This window comes from Corticium candelabrum, chromosome 20 (assembly GCF_963422355.1).
Source record: "Corticium candelabrum chromosome 20, ooCorCand1.1, whole genome shotgun sequence".
In the NCBI taxonomy this organism is placed as follows: domain Eukaryota; kingdom Metazoa; phylum Porifera; class Homoscleromorpha; order Homosclerophorida; family Plakinidae; genus Corticium; species Corticium candelabrum.
Window position 1 is genome coordinate 3,126,990 of NC_085104.1, and position 17,120 is coordinate 3,144,109.

The 17,120-nt window shown below is 43.8% G+C and overlaps 2 protein-coding genes across 2 annotated transcripts; one reads left to right on the forward strand and one right to left on the reverse strand.

Moving 5' to 3' along the window:
- The first annotated feature begins 1,860 nt into the window (after positions 1–1,860).
- LOC134196090 (uncharacterized protein K02A2.6-like) lies at positions 1,861–5,459 on the forward strand. Its single transcript, XM_062665171.1, has one exon. It carries the CDS (start codon positions 1,861–1,863, stop codon positions 5,344–5,346), a length of 3,486 nt encoding a protein of 1,161 aa, XP_062521155.1. The 3' UTR covers positions 5,347–5,459.
- Positions 5,460–9,478: 4,019 nt separating this feature from the next.
- LOC134195563 (collagen alpha-1(II) chain-like) lies at positions 9,479–15,191 on the reverse strand. Its single transcript, XM_062664603.1, has 8 exons — positions 15,045–15,191; positions 14,917–14,977; positions 12,164–12,210; positions 12,052–12,078; positions 11,556–11,609; positions 11,405–11,449; positions 10,053–10,104; positions 9,479–9,985 (listed from the first exon to the last, which is right to left on the reverse strand). Exons 1-8 carry the CDS (start codon positions 15,126–15,128, stop codon positions 9,681–9,683), a joined length of 675 nt encoding a protein of 224 aa, XP_062520587.1. The 5' UTR covers positions 15,129–15,191; the 3' UTR covers positions 9,479–9,680.
- Between the last annotated feature and the right edge of the window lie 1,929 nt (positions 15,192–17,120).

A 17,120-nucleotide genomic window follows, 5' to 3' on the forward strand; every position in this document is an offset into this window, starting at 1 on the left:
GCATGAACAGGGGTGTCACATGACAAGATCTGGGAGAGAAATCATTTGCCCTTCAAGATTAGTAGTGACTTAGTAGACACCTAACTGTTGCCTCGGACCTAGAGTCCTGTCGTGTTGTGTTTCTCGCGTATGTTATCTGTTTTGGATTTTCACTTTACTTTTATGAAGTGGAAGGGGAGGAATGTAGTGGGCTGACGCTATATGCTTATTGTCTATAGTTACGCGTAAGTATTAATAGTATGTGATAGTTGTGTTAGTGTAAAACATAGCTGTACCATTACAGATATACTTATCAACAGATATTTCAGACATTTAATATTTTTAGTGTGTGTGTGTGTGTGTGTGTGTGTGTGTGTGTGTGGTGTGTGTGTGTGTGTGTGTGTGTGTGTGTGTGTGTGTGTGTGTGTGTGTGTGTGTGTGTGTGTGTGTGTGTGTGTGTGTGTGTGTGTGTGTGTGTGTGTGTGTGTGTGTGTGTGTGTGTGGTGTGTGTGTGTGTGTGTGTGTGTGTGTGTGTGTGTGTGTGTGTGTGTGGTGTGTGTGTGTGTGTGTGTGTGTGTGCGCGCGTGCGTGTGTGTGGTGTGTGTGCGTGTGTGTGGTGTGTGTGCGTGTGTGTGTGTGTGTGTGGTGTGTGTGTGTGTGTGTGCGTGGTGTGTGTGGTGTGTGTGTGTGTGTGCGTGTGTGTGTGTGTGGTGTGTGTGTGTGTGTGTGTGTGTGTGTGTGTGTGTGTGTGTGTGTGTGTGTGTGTGTGTGTGTGTGTGTGTGTGTGTGTGTGTGTGTGTGTGTGTGGTGTGTGTGTGTGTGTGTGCGCGCGTGCGTGTGTGTGGTGTGTGTGCGTGTGTGTGGTGTGTGTGCGTGTGTGTGTGCGCGTGCGTGTGTGTGGTGTGTGTGCGTGTGTGTGTGTGTGTGTGTGTGTGTGTGTGTGTGTGTGCGTGGTGTGTGTGGTGTGTGTGTGTGTGTGTGTGCGTGTGTGTGTGTGTGTGTGTGGTGTGTGTGTGTGTGTGTGTGTGTGTGTGCGTGTGTGTGTGTGTGTGTGTGTGTGTGTGTGTGTGTGTGGTGTGTGTGTGTGTGTGCGTGTGTGTGTGTGTGTGTGCGTGTGTGTGTGTGTGTGTGTGTGTGTGTGTATATTTACCTATATATTTATATCTTAGTTTGACGTTATCTAAACATTTCCTCATCTTTGAGTTGTGCGGTCAGATACGTATGCCAGGCACGTAAGTGTACGGGGCAGTTGGGTGGACGAGAGCTCTTCCATCCACTTCCGGCGTATACGTATCCGCCAGTCCTTGGAGGCTCCGTACGCACATCTCTGTTGTAAGTTACTCTGGTCGTACTTGTGGAGTGACTCTATTAATAGCGTAGTGACACGCATGCGTAACTATTGTATCTTCGTAGTATGTCTTCGTAGTGTGTTGAGTTCTAGTGTGTTGAGTAGAATAAATACAAACAGTATAACACCACATGGCGACAGGAGTGGGACTCATACGACTCGAACCACCAGGTCCTTTCAACTTTCGGCAGCCAGACGACTGGCCGAGGTGGAAGAGAAGATTCACACAGTTTCGAATCGCTTCAGGCCTGGCAGACGCGGACGAAGTACGTCAAGTGTCCACGTTACTCTACTGCATGGGAGAGGACGCAGAGGGAGTCCTAACTTCCACCAACATCACGGAAGACAACAAAAAGAAGTACGATGAGGTGATTGCTAAATTCGAAGAATTTTTCCGCATACGTCGCAACGTGATCTACGAGAGAGCGCGCTTCAATCGACGAAATCAGTTAGAGGGAGAGTCTATCGAGCAGTATATCACCGCTTTGTACGAACTGGTCGAGACATGCGAATACGGAGGTTTGAAATAGGAAATGCTGAGGGACAGAATTGTCGTCGGAATAAGAGACCAGGCGCTATCAGAACGTCTACAGTGTGATGCTGAGCTTACGTTGGAGAAGGTCAAACGATCTACAAGACAGAGAGAAGCCGTGAAAGAACAGCATAAACATCTGCAAGGTGACGGCAGCAAGGACCATCCAATTGTCATAGAGCAAGTGCGAAACGGCGCTAAAAGCGGCACAGCAGGCGGTAAAAGCGGCACCACAGGTGGCAAATCGCAAGCAAGCAGACACCAGTTTGGCGGCGGACGGTCAAAGTCGGCAACCCCACCCGCGCGACACCAATGTAAGCGCTGCGGAAGATATCATGCTAAAGAAGCCTACTGTCCAGCAAGACAAGCCAGTTGTTCAAAGTGTAACCGAAAGGGTCACTTTGGAGCTCAATGTTTCTCGAAGACAATCGAAAATGTGGACAGTGAGAGTCGAGACGGGGCCTATGTATTTCCAGTGAACGTATCCAAAAGGATCACATGGTCTTCCAAAATTTCAGTAGGAGGCAAAGAGCTAACATTCAAGTTAGATACGGGGGCCGAGGTGACAGTGATCACAGAAGAGGCACATAGAATGTTAGAAATGCCAAAGTTGCAGAAACCGTCCAAAGCCTTGTATGGACCAACATCTACAGCTCTTCGGACATTGGGACAATTCACAAGTACACTATCAGTGAATAACAAGACATCAGAGGAGACTATCTTCGTTGTCCAGGGATTGAAAACCAATTTACTAGGGTTACCGGCTATCACATCGTTACAACTTGTCCACAGGATCCAAGCGACCAGTGTAGGAACCACCATACCAGACCGATTTCCCAAAGTTTTTCAGGGACTGGGTAATCTTGGTGATCCATACAAAATCAAGCTTAGAGAGGGAGCCAAGCCCTATGCGCTGTACACCCCCCGGAATGTTCCAATTTCTCTCAGACAACAAGTCAAAGAAGAACTAGATCGAATGGAAAAGATTGGCGTCATCTCACAAGTGGAAGACCCTACAGAATGGTGCGCTGGTATGGTTGTAGTCAGGAAAAAGACAGGAGACGTCAGGATTTGCGTAGATATGAAACCCCTCAACGAGAATGTACTACGAGAGATTTACCCCATACCCAAAGTGGACGACACACTTGCTCAATTGGCGGGAGCCACAACGTTTAGCAAAATCGATGCTAATAGTGGGTTTTGGCAGATACCTCTAGAGGTGGAATCTAGGCTACTGACTACCTTTGTCACTCCTCACGGACGGTACTGCTTCAACAAGTTACCATTCGGCATCGCTAGTGCGCCCGAGCTTTTCCAACGGCGAATGAGCAAGATTCTTTCGGGACTACCTGGAGTATTATGTCACATGGACGATGTTCTCATATTCGGAACAAGTCAAACGGAACACGACGACCGACTGACTTCGGTCTTACAACGACTGCAAGCAGCAGGAGCAACTCTAAATAAGGCCAAATGTGAGTTTGGGGTACACACCGTCAAATTTCTTGGTCACATTATCGATGGCAAAGGTCTTAGAGCGGATCCAGCCCGGCTGAAAGCTATCCAAGACCTAGAACAGCCCAAGAACGTATCAGAATTGCGCCGCTTCATGGGGATGGCAAACCAATTGGGAAAATTTTCACCACATCTTTCAGAAATAAGTCAACCTTTGAGAGAGCTGTTGAGTACGAGATGCTCATGGTTATGGGAACATCCACAAGAGCAAGCATTCACAAGAATCAAGGATGAATTGACTCGTCCTACTGTCCTGGAGCTGTACAATCCGCAGAAGAAGGTGAAAGTATCCGCTGACGCGTTATCACACGGTCTAGGCGCGGTACTTCTTCAAGAAGCCGGAGATAAATGGAAGCCGATAGCATACGCATCACGGTCCATGACAGATACTGAGAAGCGCTACGCGCAAATTGAAAAGGAAGCTCTGTCATTAACATGGGCTTGCGATAAGTTTCAAGATTACGTACTTGGTCGCAAATTTCATATCGAGACCGACCACAAGCCGTTAGTTCCTTTGCTTAGCACTAAGCACTTGGACAGGTTACCGCCAAGAATTGTTCGTTTTAGACTTCATTTGGCGAGATACGACTTCACAATTGAACATGTACCTGGGAAACTGCTTTATACAGCTGACACGTTGTCAAGAGCACCCCTACAAGAACAGATCACGGAGGATTCTCTACAGGACGATGTTAAGACCTTCATCAATGAGGTAGTTGCTAATTTACCAACTACAACGGACAGACTACAAACGTACCGAGAAGCACAAGCTAGAAATGCCACGTGTGCCCAAGTGATGCAGTACAGTCAGTCACAATGGCCCGACAAGTGTCCTGAGGAAACTTCTCTAATCCCGTTTTGGAGAGTAAGATCGCTACTGACGGTACACAACGACCTACTACTATACAACAACCGTGTAGTGATTCCTGACGAACTCAGAAAAGATGTCCTGACCAAAATTCATGAGGGTCATCAGGGCATAGTTCGTTGCAGACAGAGAGCACACACCTCCGTCTGGTGGCCGGGGATAACACAACAGATATATCAATTGGTGCAACAATGCCCCACATGTGCAAAAGAGAATCCACAAGGAACTGAACCACTCATGACTTCTCAGTTACCAGATTTTCCTTGGCAAGTTGTGGGAACGGACTTGATGGAGTTAAATGGAGCTCATTATCTTGTTGTCATTGACTACTTCTCAAGATATCCAGAGCTTATCAAGTTGACGTCCACCACAGCCTTAGCAGTAATTCAAGCCTTGAAATCTGTTTTTGCCCGTCACGGCATCCCTGATATTCTCAGGAGTGACAACGGACCTCAGTATATCGCTCGGGAAACCAAAGAGTTCGCCAAGGCTTATGGATTTGTCATGATAACCAACAGCCCTAGGTACCCGCAGAGCAACGGACTCGTGGAGCGGATGGTCAAATCCATCAAACAGCTACTGACAAAGGCGGAGGACCCACATCTCGGGCTACTGGCTTACAGATCCACGCCACTGCCTTGGTGCACTCTCAGTCCTTCAGAATTGCTCATGGGAAGACGATTGAGAACAACGATGCCACAGTCGACAGCACAACTCACCCCACACTGGGATTATCTGAGGAATTTTCGTGAAGCAGATAATTTTTTCAAAAGTAAACAGAAGAAGAACTTTGACTCCAGACATCGAGCTAAAGACCTGCCCCAATTACAAAAGGACACGGAAGTCTGGATAACGTCAGGTAAAGAGCCAGCTCAAGGGACAATCGTCGGTCCAGGCCACACTCCACGATCCTATGTCATCAAAACAGACAAAGGGGAGGTGAGGAGAAATAGAGGACATTTGAAAGCCATCCCAAAGTTTGGCACTTCACTTGAAATCGAAACTCTCCAGAATACGGAAACTGGTCAAACAACACCAACCAGGCCACAAACGAGAAGCCAGACTGGTTGTCAAATAAAGAGGCCGATGAAACTCGACCTGTAAGGGGAGATGTGGAGTGACTCTATTAATAGCGTAGTGACACGCATGCGTAACTATTGTATCTTCGTAGTATGTCTTCGTAGTGTGTTGAGTTCTAGTGTGTTGAGTAGAATAAATACAAACAGTATAACATCACAGTACTGGTCGACTGTACATCGTGGAGGCATTCTCACGTGCAATTAACACTCAACTCACTGAATGTGACGAGGTAGGCTACGTCTACTGTACGTACGATCTATCTAGAGCGATCATATCATCGAATTCGAAGGCTACACACGCTGTGCATGATCGCACACAAATTAATTTCTATTTGATTTGCGATCCCGTGTCATCATGCGACATCGCTAGTAGGCATGCACCAATAGTAGCTTTGTCTAGCTAAAACAAATCTTCATGCATGCGCCTAGCTCGATCGATCTGCTCATGAGAACTCCCGCGGCTCATAGCGAAGCAACATGAACACACCCCATTACATCTCCTGAGAAATACGTCTCATGAGCCACTGCTCGTGAGAAATACACAAATCTCATGAGATGAGCAATAGTCTCATTGCATCTCATGAGATATACGTCTGATGAGACTCCGCTCATGAGAAATGCCCAAATCTCATGAGATGAGGAATTGGCGTATGAGCCGCATGAACACACCCATTGAATCTCATGAGATACACGTCTCATGAGGTTCCGGTCATGAAAAATGCCCAGATCTCATGAGATGAGCGAGAATCTCATGAGATTTCGCTTATTTTCATGCTCTTTTCTGCATGGGTCAAACGATGATCTAGTCATATTATCATGTATGTTTGCTGCTGCTTATAAATCAACAGGGAATATTTGTCTTGCCAGGTAATTCAGTCGAGGAACATGACAATGACGTAAAATCAACACTGAGCTTTGACTGTCATTCAAATTGACAAGTTCAGAACAAAGACGATCACCAGATTTGGCTATATCAATGCATTGAGATCGTATGAAGTCTGAATTCCCTATAGGAGTGCCAGGGGCGTACCGTGGCCATTGGAATTGGGGGGGCTGAAATACCCGAACACTGACACGCCCCTTTGACAAAAATTGTATTAGTAGCAACAATGCAGACCACAAAGTATTACGTTTACTCGTATACATATATACAGTATGGAGCAGACTAAACAAGCACCTATTTACTGAAAAATCATCCTGCGGTTTCCTCTTGCACAGAACTCTTACAAAAAGCTACGTAACGCTAGTTTTCACCTGACAAAATGGGAAACGCCCACAAAAACTGGGGGGGCTATAGCCCATTTAGCCCATGCCACGGTACGCGCCTGGGAGTGCCCAAAATGATAGTTACATCGTATGCAACAGGAGTTGGAAATTGCAACACTCACCAGATGGGCAATACAGTTCACACTTTCTGTTACAAATTTCTAATACAACTTTCAACAAAGAAGATTTGAGATCTTCAAAAACTGATTTAAGGTTTTCAGTTGGCCAACCAGATACCCATTATTCAGACAGACAGACAGACAGACAGACAGACAAACAATTAGACTGAAATAGTGCTGATATATGAAAATATACGTATTGACAGAAAGACAGACAAACAGAAAGACAGACAGACAGACAGACAAACAGACAGAGACAAAGAGAAGGAAAGAGACAGACAGACAGACAGACAGACTTGATACATCTTCTGGTACGAGTATTGATTTAGACATCTCTCTTGCCCATCCCTGGAGCTCAGAGGTATTTCCCTCGTCCTCAAAAGTAGATGGTCTAGCTTCAAAGCGAAGAGAAGAAAGAAAAAAAATCAAATATCAAGATGAAAGGCTACCAACTGGCAACCAAATAATCTTTAAGCCTTTAGTCATTGAACACTTTGGTAGATGGGGTGATGAAGGAGACCAATACCTACGTTCTCTCGGATCTCAATCTTTTGATAAAAATGGTCGGCGCAACTCGGCACAATTTATGGATCACTGGCGGAAAAAGTTCAGCATTCAATTACAGCGATGCAATGCTAGAGTAATCCAACGCAAGATGTCATCCTTGGGTTGCAGAGTCCACGCAAAAACAACCCGCTTTCATCTCCAATAATTAGTGTTGTAACAACTGGACCCTCTTTGGGTTCTTTAGCAGTTAGAAAATGTAATTTTTAGTTCTCAGTTGGTTCTGTAGTTGCTATCTGTAGTCTCTAAGTGATTCTGTATAATTTGACTCGTAGTTACATATTTTATGTTGCTAGATTCATGTTTCAAATATATGTATTGGACAGACAGACAGACAGACAGACAGACAAACAGACAGAGACAGACAGAAAGACAGAGACAGACAGAAAGACAGATGACAGACAGACAGAGAGACAGACAGACAGACAGAGCATTTGTCAGTTAAATTTGGTCGACCCAATCCTCCGGAATTCTTAAATTTTTGGAGGAAGAGATTTGCAATCCAACTCCAAAAACTTAATGCCAGCGTCATCAGAAGAAAAGCGTCGGCCCTCTGTGCAACTGAAGAATTTAAACTGGACTCTAGCATCACCCAATTTTTAAGCCATTAGCTGGCTGAAAGCTGGGTAGTAGCATCCTTTTTTAGCTGCTATGTGTACATATGTGTATCTTCATGTAGCTTGCGAACTTTAGTTTTCTACCTTTTGCTGATATTTAGTTTGATGTTTGAAAAATATATGTATTGACCGACAGACAGACAGACAGATAGACAGACAGACAGACAGACAGACAGACAGACAGACAGACAGACAGACAGACAGACAGACAGACACCTCTTCTATACATATATTATACAATTACATATAAAATTAGCCACGCCTATTCATAAATTTTATTTCTTTATTTTTTATTTTTTATAATAACAATACATTTTAAAACGTCTTTAATAGGGTACGTACATTCCATTGGCCCTCCTTTGACATAGCCTCGTCCCCAGACTCTCTCGCGCTAGTCTTGTCCGGTGCCCGTATGACAATTCCAGGAGCGAGAGAGTCTGGGATCATCCCGTCTACTTCCTGCCATATCTCCTTTCTAAATGCTCACTAAGTGTCACCCCCAACGTCATCAACTGTCACCCCGAACGTCATCAAGTGTCCCGTAACTTCAAAATCAGATTAGCGTTAGTCTAATCCAATAAACGTATCACACGGGATGCTATGACCATTGTTTGGTGTTTGTGGCATATCCAGCACTTGCAGACAACTGAAGCATGTTGAAAAGGTAAGTCTATGGAGTGTTGGTGACGGGTTTCGTGTAGGCTTGTAGTCAGAGATCTACAAGTGGCGGATCCGGAGTGATGACCTTCAACGTCGTTCACACGCGGCCATTAGCGTTTGTGCGCAGACTAGACTCTGTAGCAAAAAGCGCGCAATGGCAAGGGAAGGGGTTGATCTTGACATGAAACTACCGTCTACCCTTCGAGAAGTCTTCAAGTATGAAAACAAATACATCTTTTCGCGAAAGAATAGCCCTGGAAGCTTCAAGTTGACCCTCCAGACGGTAGTTTCACGTCAAGATCAACCCCTTCCCTTGCCATTGCGCGCTTTTTGCTACAGAGTCTAGTCTGCGCGCAAATGCTAATGGGCGCGTGTGAACTAGCTAGAAAGTCACCACTCCGCCAATTGTAAATCTCAGACTACAAGCCTACACGACACCCGTCACCAACACTCCATAGACTTACCTTTTCAACATGCTTCAGTTGTCTGCAAGTGCTGGATATGCCACAAACACCAAACAATGGTCATAGCATCCCGTGTGATACGTTTATTGGATTAGACTAACGCTAATCTGATTTTGAAGTTACGGGACACTTGATGACGTTCGGGGTGACAGTTGATGACGTTGGGGGTGACACTTAGTGAGCATTTAGAAAGGAGATATGGCAGGAAGTAGGCGGGATGATCCCAGACTTTCTCGCTCCTGGAATTGTCATACGGGCACCGGACAAGACTAGCGCGAGAGAGTCTGGGGACGAGGCTACCTTTGACACACGTTTATACACAAAAGTATATCTACAACTGTTTGAAATGCACATAAAAGGAATAGACTACCATTTGTGCAACTTTAATTACCAATAACTACTAATAACTACCGTATTCGACCATTGATGTTTCAAAAATTTCAACAGCAACAGTCATGGGAACCATGATCAGTCAACACATATATTTGACTACAACAACTACACAAACTCATTTCAACGTTAAAGCAATCATCCAGCAAACATCCTGCATATGCAAGCACTTGGACTAAACGTACAGCTCACAGCACTACGCCAATGTCATCAATGACGTCCCTAAACGCCAAATCATGTTCCACTACATGCAGTCCAAGCAGGAGACTGTCTCCACTTCTAGTTACCGCAGGCTATCCAAGAGAGTTCCACAATGTACATAATTGTATCACCCCATTTGCTGATGTTGGCCCTGAACCCGGAAGTAGTGACACTGCTTGGATAAACATGCACTCGAACATTCCTGTTTTTATAACTGTCCAGCAGACTGATTGAAACCGTTACAGCTGGTGTTGAACTGAACCTTCTGGAAAAGCTAATATACTTCAACACAGGCCAGCACTGGCTCTGACTGTAGCGGGATGAACAGTGGCCCACACTTGCAGACACACCATTGCCTCGTGTAAGAAATGTCCCCATTTCGCCTAGACAGGTAGTATGCGTGCAGTCAGTGTTAACTATACATACACGTACAATATATGAACTGCTCACATCGATTACAAGATGGACATCTAGGTGTTGCTCCTGTTGCACCTCTTTGACCCTAAAATAGCAATTTGAATGCTGCTGTTACTGTACCTCTGCATTATTGTATATTATAAAATCAGTATTAATAGTCCTTATCAATTAGTTTAATTAACTGAATAGAGAAGCAACTATTCAATGTTTTTTCTATTTTCAATTCTATTAATTTAGAGTTTTGCATGCAGCTAACGCGCGCTAAGTTTCTACCTGTCTGTTATTAAATCTCAAATCTACGAACCACATTTCCACAAATAACGCCCTATGCTCAAATCGCAGGCCATGCTTAAATAGTAGTAGCTCATGGTATAGGCTGGCCTACATCAAATTAGTGATGTGAGCATAGAGTAACACAGTTATTAGTGGTTTTGTATTAATGTATAGACACACCTACTTCCTGACTAGAGTCTAAAGTGTAAGTGCACAATAGAATTGTTGCCTTTCAACTGTGCAAGTCATATACTTGCTACATATGATTAGTCCTCATGACCTTGAAATCATTCACATGTGTCCACATCAAATGTGTACACGTCAAGATGACATATGCACTACAGTAACAGCCAATTGATCTATACGCAAATGCATTACAGTAAAAGTACATCGATATCAATGCACATGCACTAATATTTGACAATGACACCAATACACATCAACAATAATCCCATACTCAAATTGTGCCTCATCTTTTATTAACAATCATTATATCAAAATATGAAAAATAGTGCCACATGGGACACTATCTGTGAAAATACGGTGTTCTAATTCCAAAGTTCGTGCATAGTTACAGTCTAAATGAAGTCTGTCAGCTGTATAGGTATCAATTTGTAGATGCAATTATATGAAGCTTCCATCAACATTAATGTCCCTATTGACTAATAACTAGTAATTTAAGCTAGCCTGGATTACCAAAAATATATGACTTCGGCATGCTTCAGTCTGTATGTGCTTTACTCAAGAATAATGAAAGCTACGAAGGACCACATGACTTTTATGCAATAGGCTGATGGCTTTGACTTTGCTTACAATACAAATAATAACTACTAGTAAATATGAATTTGTCTCGCCAGTTATACTGTTTTTACAATAGTCCCACAATGCAGTCAGCAACTACTAAAATCAAAATGCGTTATGACGTAGTTTCTTCCTGACAAACAACTGAAACTAAACTCTTATAATTGATACGAATTCAAGCAATTTTAAGGGTATATTTGTGAACTGGCAGAAAATGCTCCTTGTATACCTGTGCGTGTAAATAAAGTAACAAAGCCGTCATCTCATTCACTTAATCAACTTATCGTTATGCTATAAACAGTAATACGTACCTTACTACCTTGAAGCCCTGAAGATCCTCGAGGTCCTTGAGGTCCCTAACAATTAGAAGAAACGTCAAACGTCAAATCATCAATGAAACACTATTGCTTGATAGATTTCCCCATTCCTATGCTTAGATCAATGCTAAAAAGTAATACGTACCTTACTACCTTGAGGTCCTGGAATTCCTCGAGGTCCTTGAGGTCCCATTGATCCCTATCAAGTGGAAGAAACACCAAATGACAAATCGTCATTCAAAGACCATTGTTTGTAAGATTACACTCTACTCAGATCAATAAAGCCAAAACCATCCAAAACAACGTTGAACGTTCCAGGTTACTACAAATATAATGCACATTAACTATTTAATATGAAATGATTATGCAAAATCAGTACACAGTACTGTAGCTTTCTGAATAGACAGTTGCATATATCTTTATAATTAACAAAATGTAAAACACACAAAAGGTTATGAGAAACCATTGCTAGCAACTACTGCTTTCTTGTAGCTGACTAGCTTAGAGATTAGTTAGCCAACGTACCAATAGTAAATCATAGGTGTTATGACTAAGACAAATTAATAAGACCTACAGCTAGCACAAAAACACCTAGAAAAATTGCTATCAACAACACATCAAATTAATGCTCACAACTTTACCGGTCTTCCTTGATATCCACGTTCACCCTAATAATAACATATATACATATAAACAAGAAGCAACCATTAGCAACGGAAGTAAAGCATGAATCAAACTTTAGAAAGACATCACCTTGGGTCCTTGTTTGTTTTCCAGAAGTTTGTCCAGCAATGCAACAGCTGTAAGTTGTAAAGCAAATCAAACATAAATACACACGTACGTACACACACACACACACACACACACACACACACACACACACACACACACACACACACACACACACAGTAAGAAGAAATAAACTAAAGAAAAAATAACAAATGTCAATCTGCAATCTGTTTAAATCCATATGATTTAACAGAATTTCAATGTAACATAATCTCTGCTAATTCTAGATTATTCTAACATATAATTCTAAAAAAGAGTACGCAGTCTGTGTATATATGGTCTGACAAGCAGCACATGCTGTACGTCTACTATCATTAGTTAGTGCTAGCAACTCACCAACACAGTAACACTTCGACACTAACAGAAGAGCTTACCATGCAAAAGCAGCACGATCATATTGACCAGACCGCCCACCACTATATCTAGAATTTCTTTAATGTGTGTTGATCATGTGCTATCCTTGCTACTCAATTTATATCCGTTACTCACTTCCTATTTATGATATGTAAAAACACTGCTCCTTTGGTAGTTTGTACTATAGCTCAGTGACCATTCTGTTGTACAATCAGTTAAATAATTAATGCATTTGAAAAATTCCACAGATAACTATATTTCAATGATTTGAGCAATTCCTCAAGCCATTTTTGATGTCTAAAACATATTTGTGTTTGCATCTTAGGTTCTCTTGAAAAGCTACTTATTCATGCAGATATGCTCTTCAGTCATCCTCCTAGTAGAGCACAAGCATTTGAATATCATCTACACTAAACAAATTTCATCAGGATCATCTGGACCAAACAAAGCTGTGTTGGTAGCCTTAGTGAATTTGCTAAAAAACTTGGAAGTCCTTCAGGTAGACAGAGCACAGAATAATTAAGGCATAGACTTACTGGCATGTAGCAGAATGATGTACCATATCTAATTTCTATACTTTCAGAAATGTTACCATATAGCAAATAATACAAATTGATAAAACTAAGACAACTAAAATCGAAGAGTCCATAAGTGTCTAGTTGATTGCTAATGGAAGTCCAGAAAACAAGTTGAAAGTGGAAATAAGAGACTTCTAATGAAGAAAAGACGAAATAACAAATGTCTGCTTCCTTTGTTTACACAGAGATGATTGATTGTCCTACAAGGAAGCGTGCTTCGCAAACCGGCGTTCCCGAATACACAAACTCCATGGGTCCTTTACATATAGAAAACGGAACGACAGAGCAACAAGCAATGACTGTGTGTATACTAGTCTCGCGTAGCCAAACCCCTCCCCTTTTTTATATCTACCGGCGGGGAAGGGTTTGGTGAAATTGCACACAAGTAGTGGTGCCAGCCGCCACCGACTTCCGGGTGGCAGATAATTACATTAACGTAAACATGTAATCAACCCCACGCAAGTTGATTGTTAGTTACACAATGGATCCGGACTGTTGTGCTTTGTGCTTGGAGTCTCTTTTCATCAAACGCAAAACAAAGTAAAAGAAACGGCTCTCGAAATGCTCAAGTAATGTAGACATCTTGGCAAGTGTAAGCTAGTCGGACATTCTTTTGTGGACCAGCTGATTAGATAGAAGCAGCTGGATCGAGCCTGTTTGTGATACATTGCCGAACGTAGCTTGCTTCGTTTCCTAGGCTAGATCAGCAAATTCAAGGATTGCGGGAAGAGATCGAGGCGATGGCACGGCAGGTCGAAATAATTAATTATGTAGAGGTTAGCGCGTAGTTTGCGTGAATTCGTAGCTAACTAAACGCCCTATACCAAGAACTATACCATACTATCGTAAAGTTTGTCCATTGATTGTTGTAAGCCTTCCAACAAGTGATTTCTCGTCGACAACAGAGAGAAGAATGTTTCCAGTAATTATCACCTGTCAGCTTAACCTTCATCTAATTACTAGTTGGAAAGACGTGGGCGTATGCCTGGCACCACTGCTTGTGTGCAATTTCACCAAACCCTTTCCCGCCGGTAGATATCAAGAAGGGGAGGGGTTTGGCTACGCGAGACTATGTGTACACAAGGTTTTAGAACTGGGTTTGCTACTGCTTAGCATAACCAATTACATTCGGGTCAGACAGGAAAGTAGAGTTAGCTGGGGTTACCGCTTGTCAGAACATTCCAGTGTACTCATACTGCGTATCACAGCAATGAATGAAAGAAGATTGCTCTACTGTGTTGGTCTAGCAGTTTTGGCTTGAGCAAATCGAACGACTTGCGGAATTCTGCAGGAAAAGACGTCGCGTCCGTAGATTCAGGAAGCTGTTGCTGTTCTCACAGGCATGTGGTCCCTAGCTAGACACGGAGAAGGCACTCGAAGACGGAAAGCGGTCGGTAGACGTTTCAATTCTTGCGCGGAAATTGAGTAGCGTAGCTCGAGTACACAATCAGGTGCAGTCTGCTAGAGTTTACACAGCCAGCAACTGGATAAGCTCAAGCTCAACATAGCACAGCAGGGTGTTAGGCTTAAATAGCACAAACCCCGGGGTTTCTAGCCCTAGTGTGAATGCCTAGGCGGTAAGTAGAAAAGCCGCTGATCGTATCGTGCCGTTGTCGCGGCTTGACGCAAATGTTCTCAAACGTTACTGGAAGCGTACTCGCGTAGAGCTGTTCTCTACAAAGTCTTTTTCGTACCCATGCATGCAGCCAGAAAAAGTTGTAGCGCCCATGCACCTGACCTAGAGATCAAACCCAGCGTTACCGTGTACGTAAGACCTATGTCTACCTTTCGCTTTGTCCTCTTCACTGAAATCGTGCAGATTGTGCTGGATCAACTCAATCAAGTTCTAGAGAGTAAACACCCACACAATGAATGCCCAGTGCAAGTCACTTGCATGCATCAGAGAATCTAACATTTGCATCACTGGTAGTATCTCCTCTTCCATGAGCCACAAAGACGACAAGGACTAAGCAGATCATGACGACAGCTAAACCCATCGCGCAACTTGCACACCGACCGCAAACGTCGCAGCCTACCTACTGTCTTGATCTTTCTCCAGAGCCGATAATATACAGCTGCTATAGCCTCGCAAGCCAGGCTCTTCCGCGCAGCTAACCGCACGTGAATCACACGAGGAGGAGGAGCTCTTACCGGAATTGCTCCAGCGCGAGAAGAGCCTGGTCGCTTTCGAGAACGTCATAGTGACGTGCGACCCCCGATCCGGTTTCATAGCTTGCATAAGGCTAATTCGATTTTCTAAAGAACTTGTTAGTGTAATTGCGCTGATACATGAAGGAGAGAGGTAAGGCTGGTTCACAATAGACGCACTCATGTTCACAATATGCATGCGCTGCGATCCGATCCGACGGTGTGCGCCAACATCAAAGGATGCCGCCGTCGGAGCGCAGTGGCGCAGAGCGGAGCGCAACAATAGGACAGGCGCGTACCGTGGCATGGGCTAAATGGGCTATAGCCCCCCCCAGTTTTTGTGGGCGTTTCCCATTTTGTCAGGTGAAAACTAGCGTTACGTAGCTTTTTGTAAGAGTTCTGTGCAAGAGGAAACCGCAGGATGATTTTTCAGTAAATAGGTGCTTGTTTAGTCTGCTCCATACTGTATATATGTATACGAGTAAACGTAATACTTTGTGGTCTGCATTGTTGCTACTAATACAATTTTTGTCAAAGGGGCGTGTCAGTGTTCGGGTATTTCAGCCCCCCCAATTCCAATGGCCACGGTACGCCCCTGAATAGGATCAGCTCTATTTCGATGCGCTCGACCGGAAACGTCGTACGCCAAACAGGAAATGTAATTTACAGTTCTCCAATCACCGCACATGTTTAATTGGTCACGAGATGTAGAGTGCCATGTCCGGGAATTCAAGTCAAGGGCACGTGCCATTGACAGCAAAGAAGATCTCACGTACCCACACACGTCGACGGTTCTTTGCCTTGTTGCTGCGATATCGCCGCAAAAGGCACAACAGAAGCAACTGTTTCTTTGCATTAGTAGACATATTGTGATAGTCACGTGGCTAGATATTGTCATGTGACAATTAGTACGTAATCTAATTATAGTCATCAGAGCGCAGCTCACACACGCGCTCCGTCATATTGTGAACAGCGATCCGCTGCGCCGAGTGCGGATGGGATGCATATTGTGAACGTGCATACGTCTATTGTGAACCAGCCTGTAGCCTCCGCGGAGAGCGCGTGAACACGAAATCCAGTGAAGTTGTTGATGGACAAAGTGCTGGTGAATTATGAGCGTAGGAATGGCCTACATGGGACTGGTCCGCTGAACCTACACTCTCCAGCAACGTTTCTTTCGACTGAACTCATCTGCAGGTTTGCGCGAATTGAAACCGACGTAGAACTGTTCACCACTCTTGCGCGTCTACTCTGACATCTATAGTCTGTGGGGGAAATGGTGTGAGAACTGCCGGCCCAGTTTCACTCAATGGTTCATGAAAACAGTGGCCTAGAGCTTGTTGACCTCTCCACGTCATGATCAGATTGGCGTGTATTGGTTGTACTGAGCATCCGACTCAGCAAGCAACACTTTTGTACGATATTGACTCTCCTCACGGTGAACTGGAAACATCTAGGCATGGGAAAACAGCAGTGCAGTAGACCTACCATGTTCAGGAAGTGTAGAGTTGACTTGTAGTTGCACGTGTACTACGTACGACTTGTTTCAATGCACGGACTCTGACTGCTACATATATACACTAACCGCGTACAATGAGTTCATTTCTCAAACTACCGCGCTGCAGATCTAGATTCGGCGGTGTGCTGTTGGCGAAACTGAATGCTGAAAAGGAGTCGTGACACTGCAGAATATTACATGGCTGAGCTGTCTACATACGTACTAGAAGCGAACGATGATGTCAACTACGTACTTCGTGCAAAACAAGCAAGTGCGTGAAGCGATGTCGCGTGTTCTCAACTTTCATACCTACATGCTTACCTAATAGAATTAGCTTTATCAA

Excerpts from the sequence above, each read along its gene's own strand:
- LOC134196090 (XM_062665171.1), top strand. The coding sequence starts at position 1,861 with ATGCTGAGGGACAGAATTGTCGTCGGAATAAGAGACCAGGCGCTATCA.
- LOC134195563 (XM_062664603.1), bottom strand. The coding sequence starts at position 15,128 with ATGGGTTTAGCTGTCGTCATGATCTGCTTAGTCCTTGTCGTCTTTGTG. Across the intron at positions 14,978-15,044 it reads ATACTACCAGTGATGCAAAT|AACTTGATTGAGTTGATCCA; the intron begins GTTAGATTCTCT and ends TTTACTCTCTAG. Across the intron at positions 12,079-12,163 it reads AAAACAAACAAGGACCCAAG|GGTGAACGTGGATATCAAGG; the intron begins GTGATGTCTTTC and ends TGTTATTATTAG.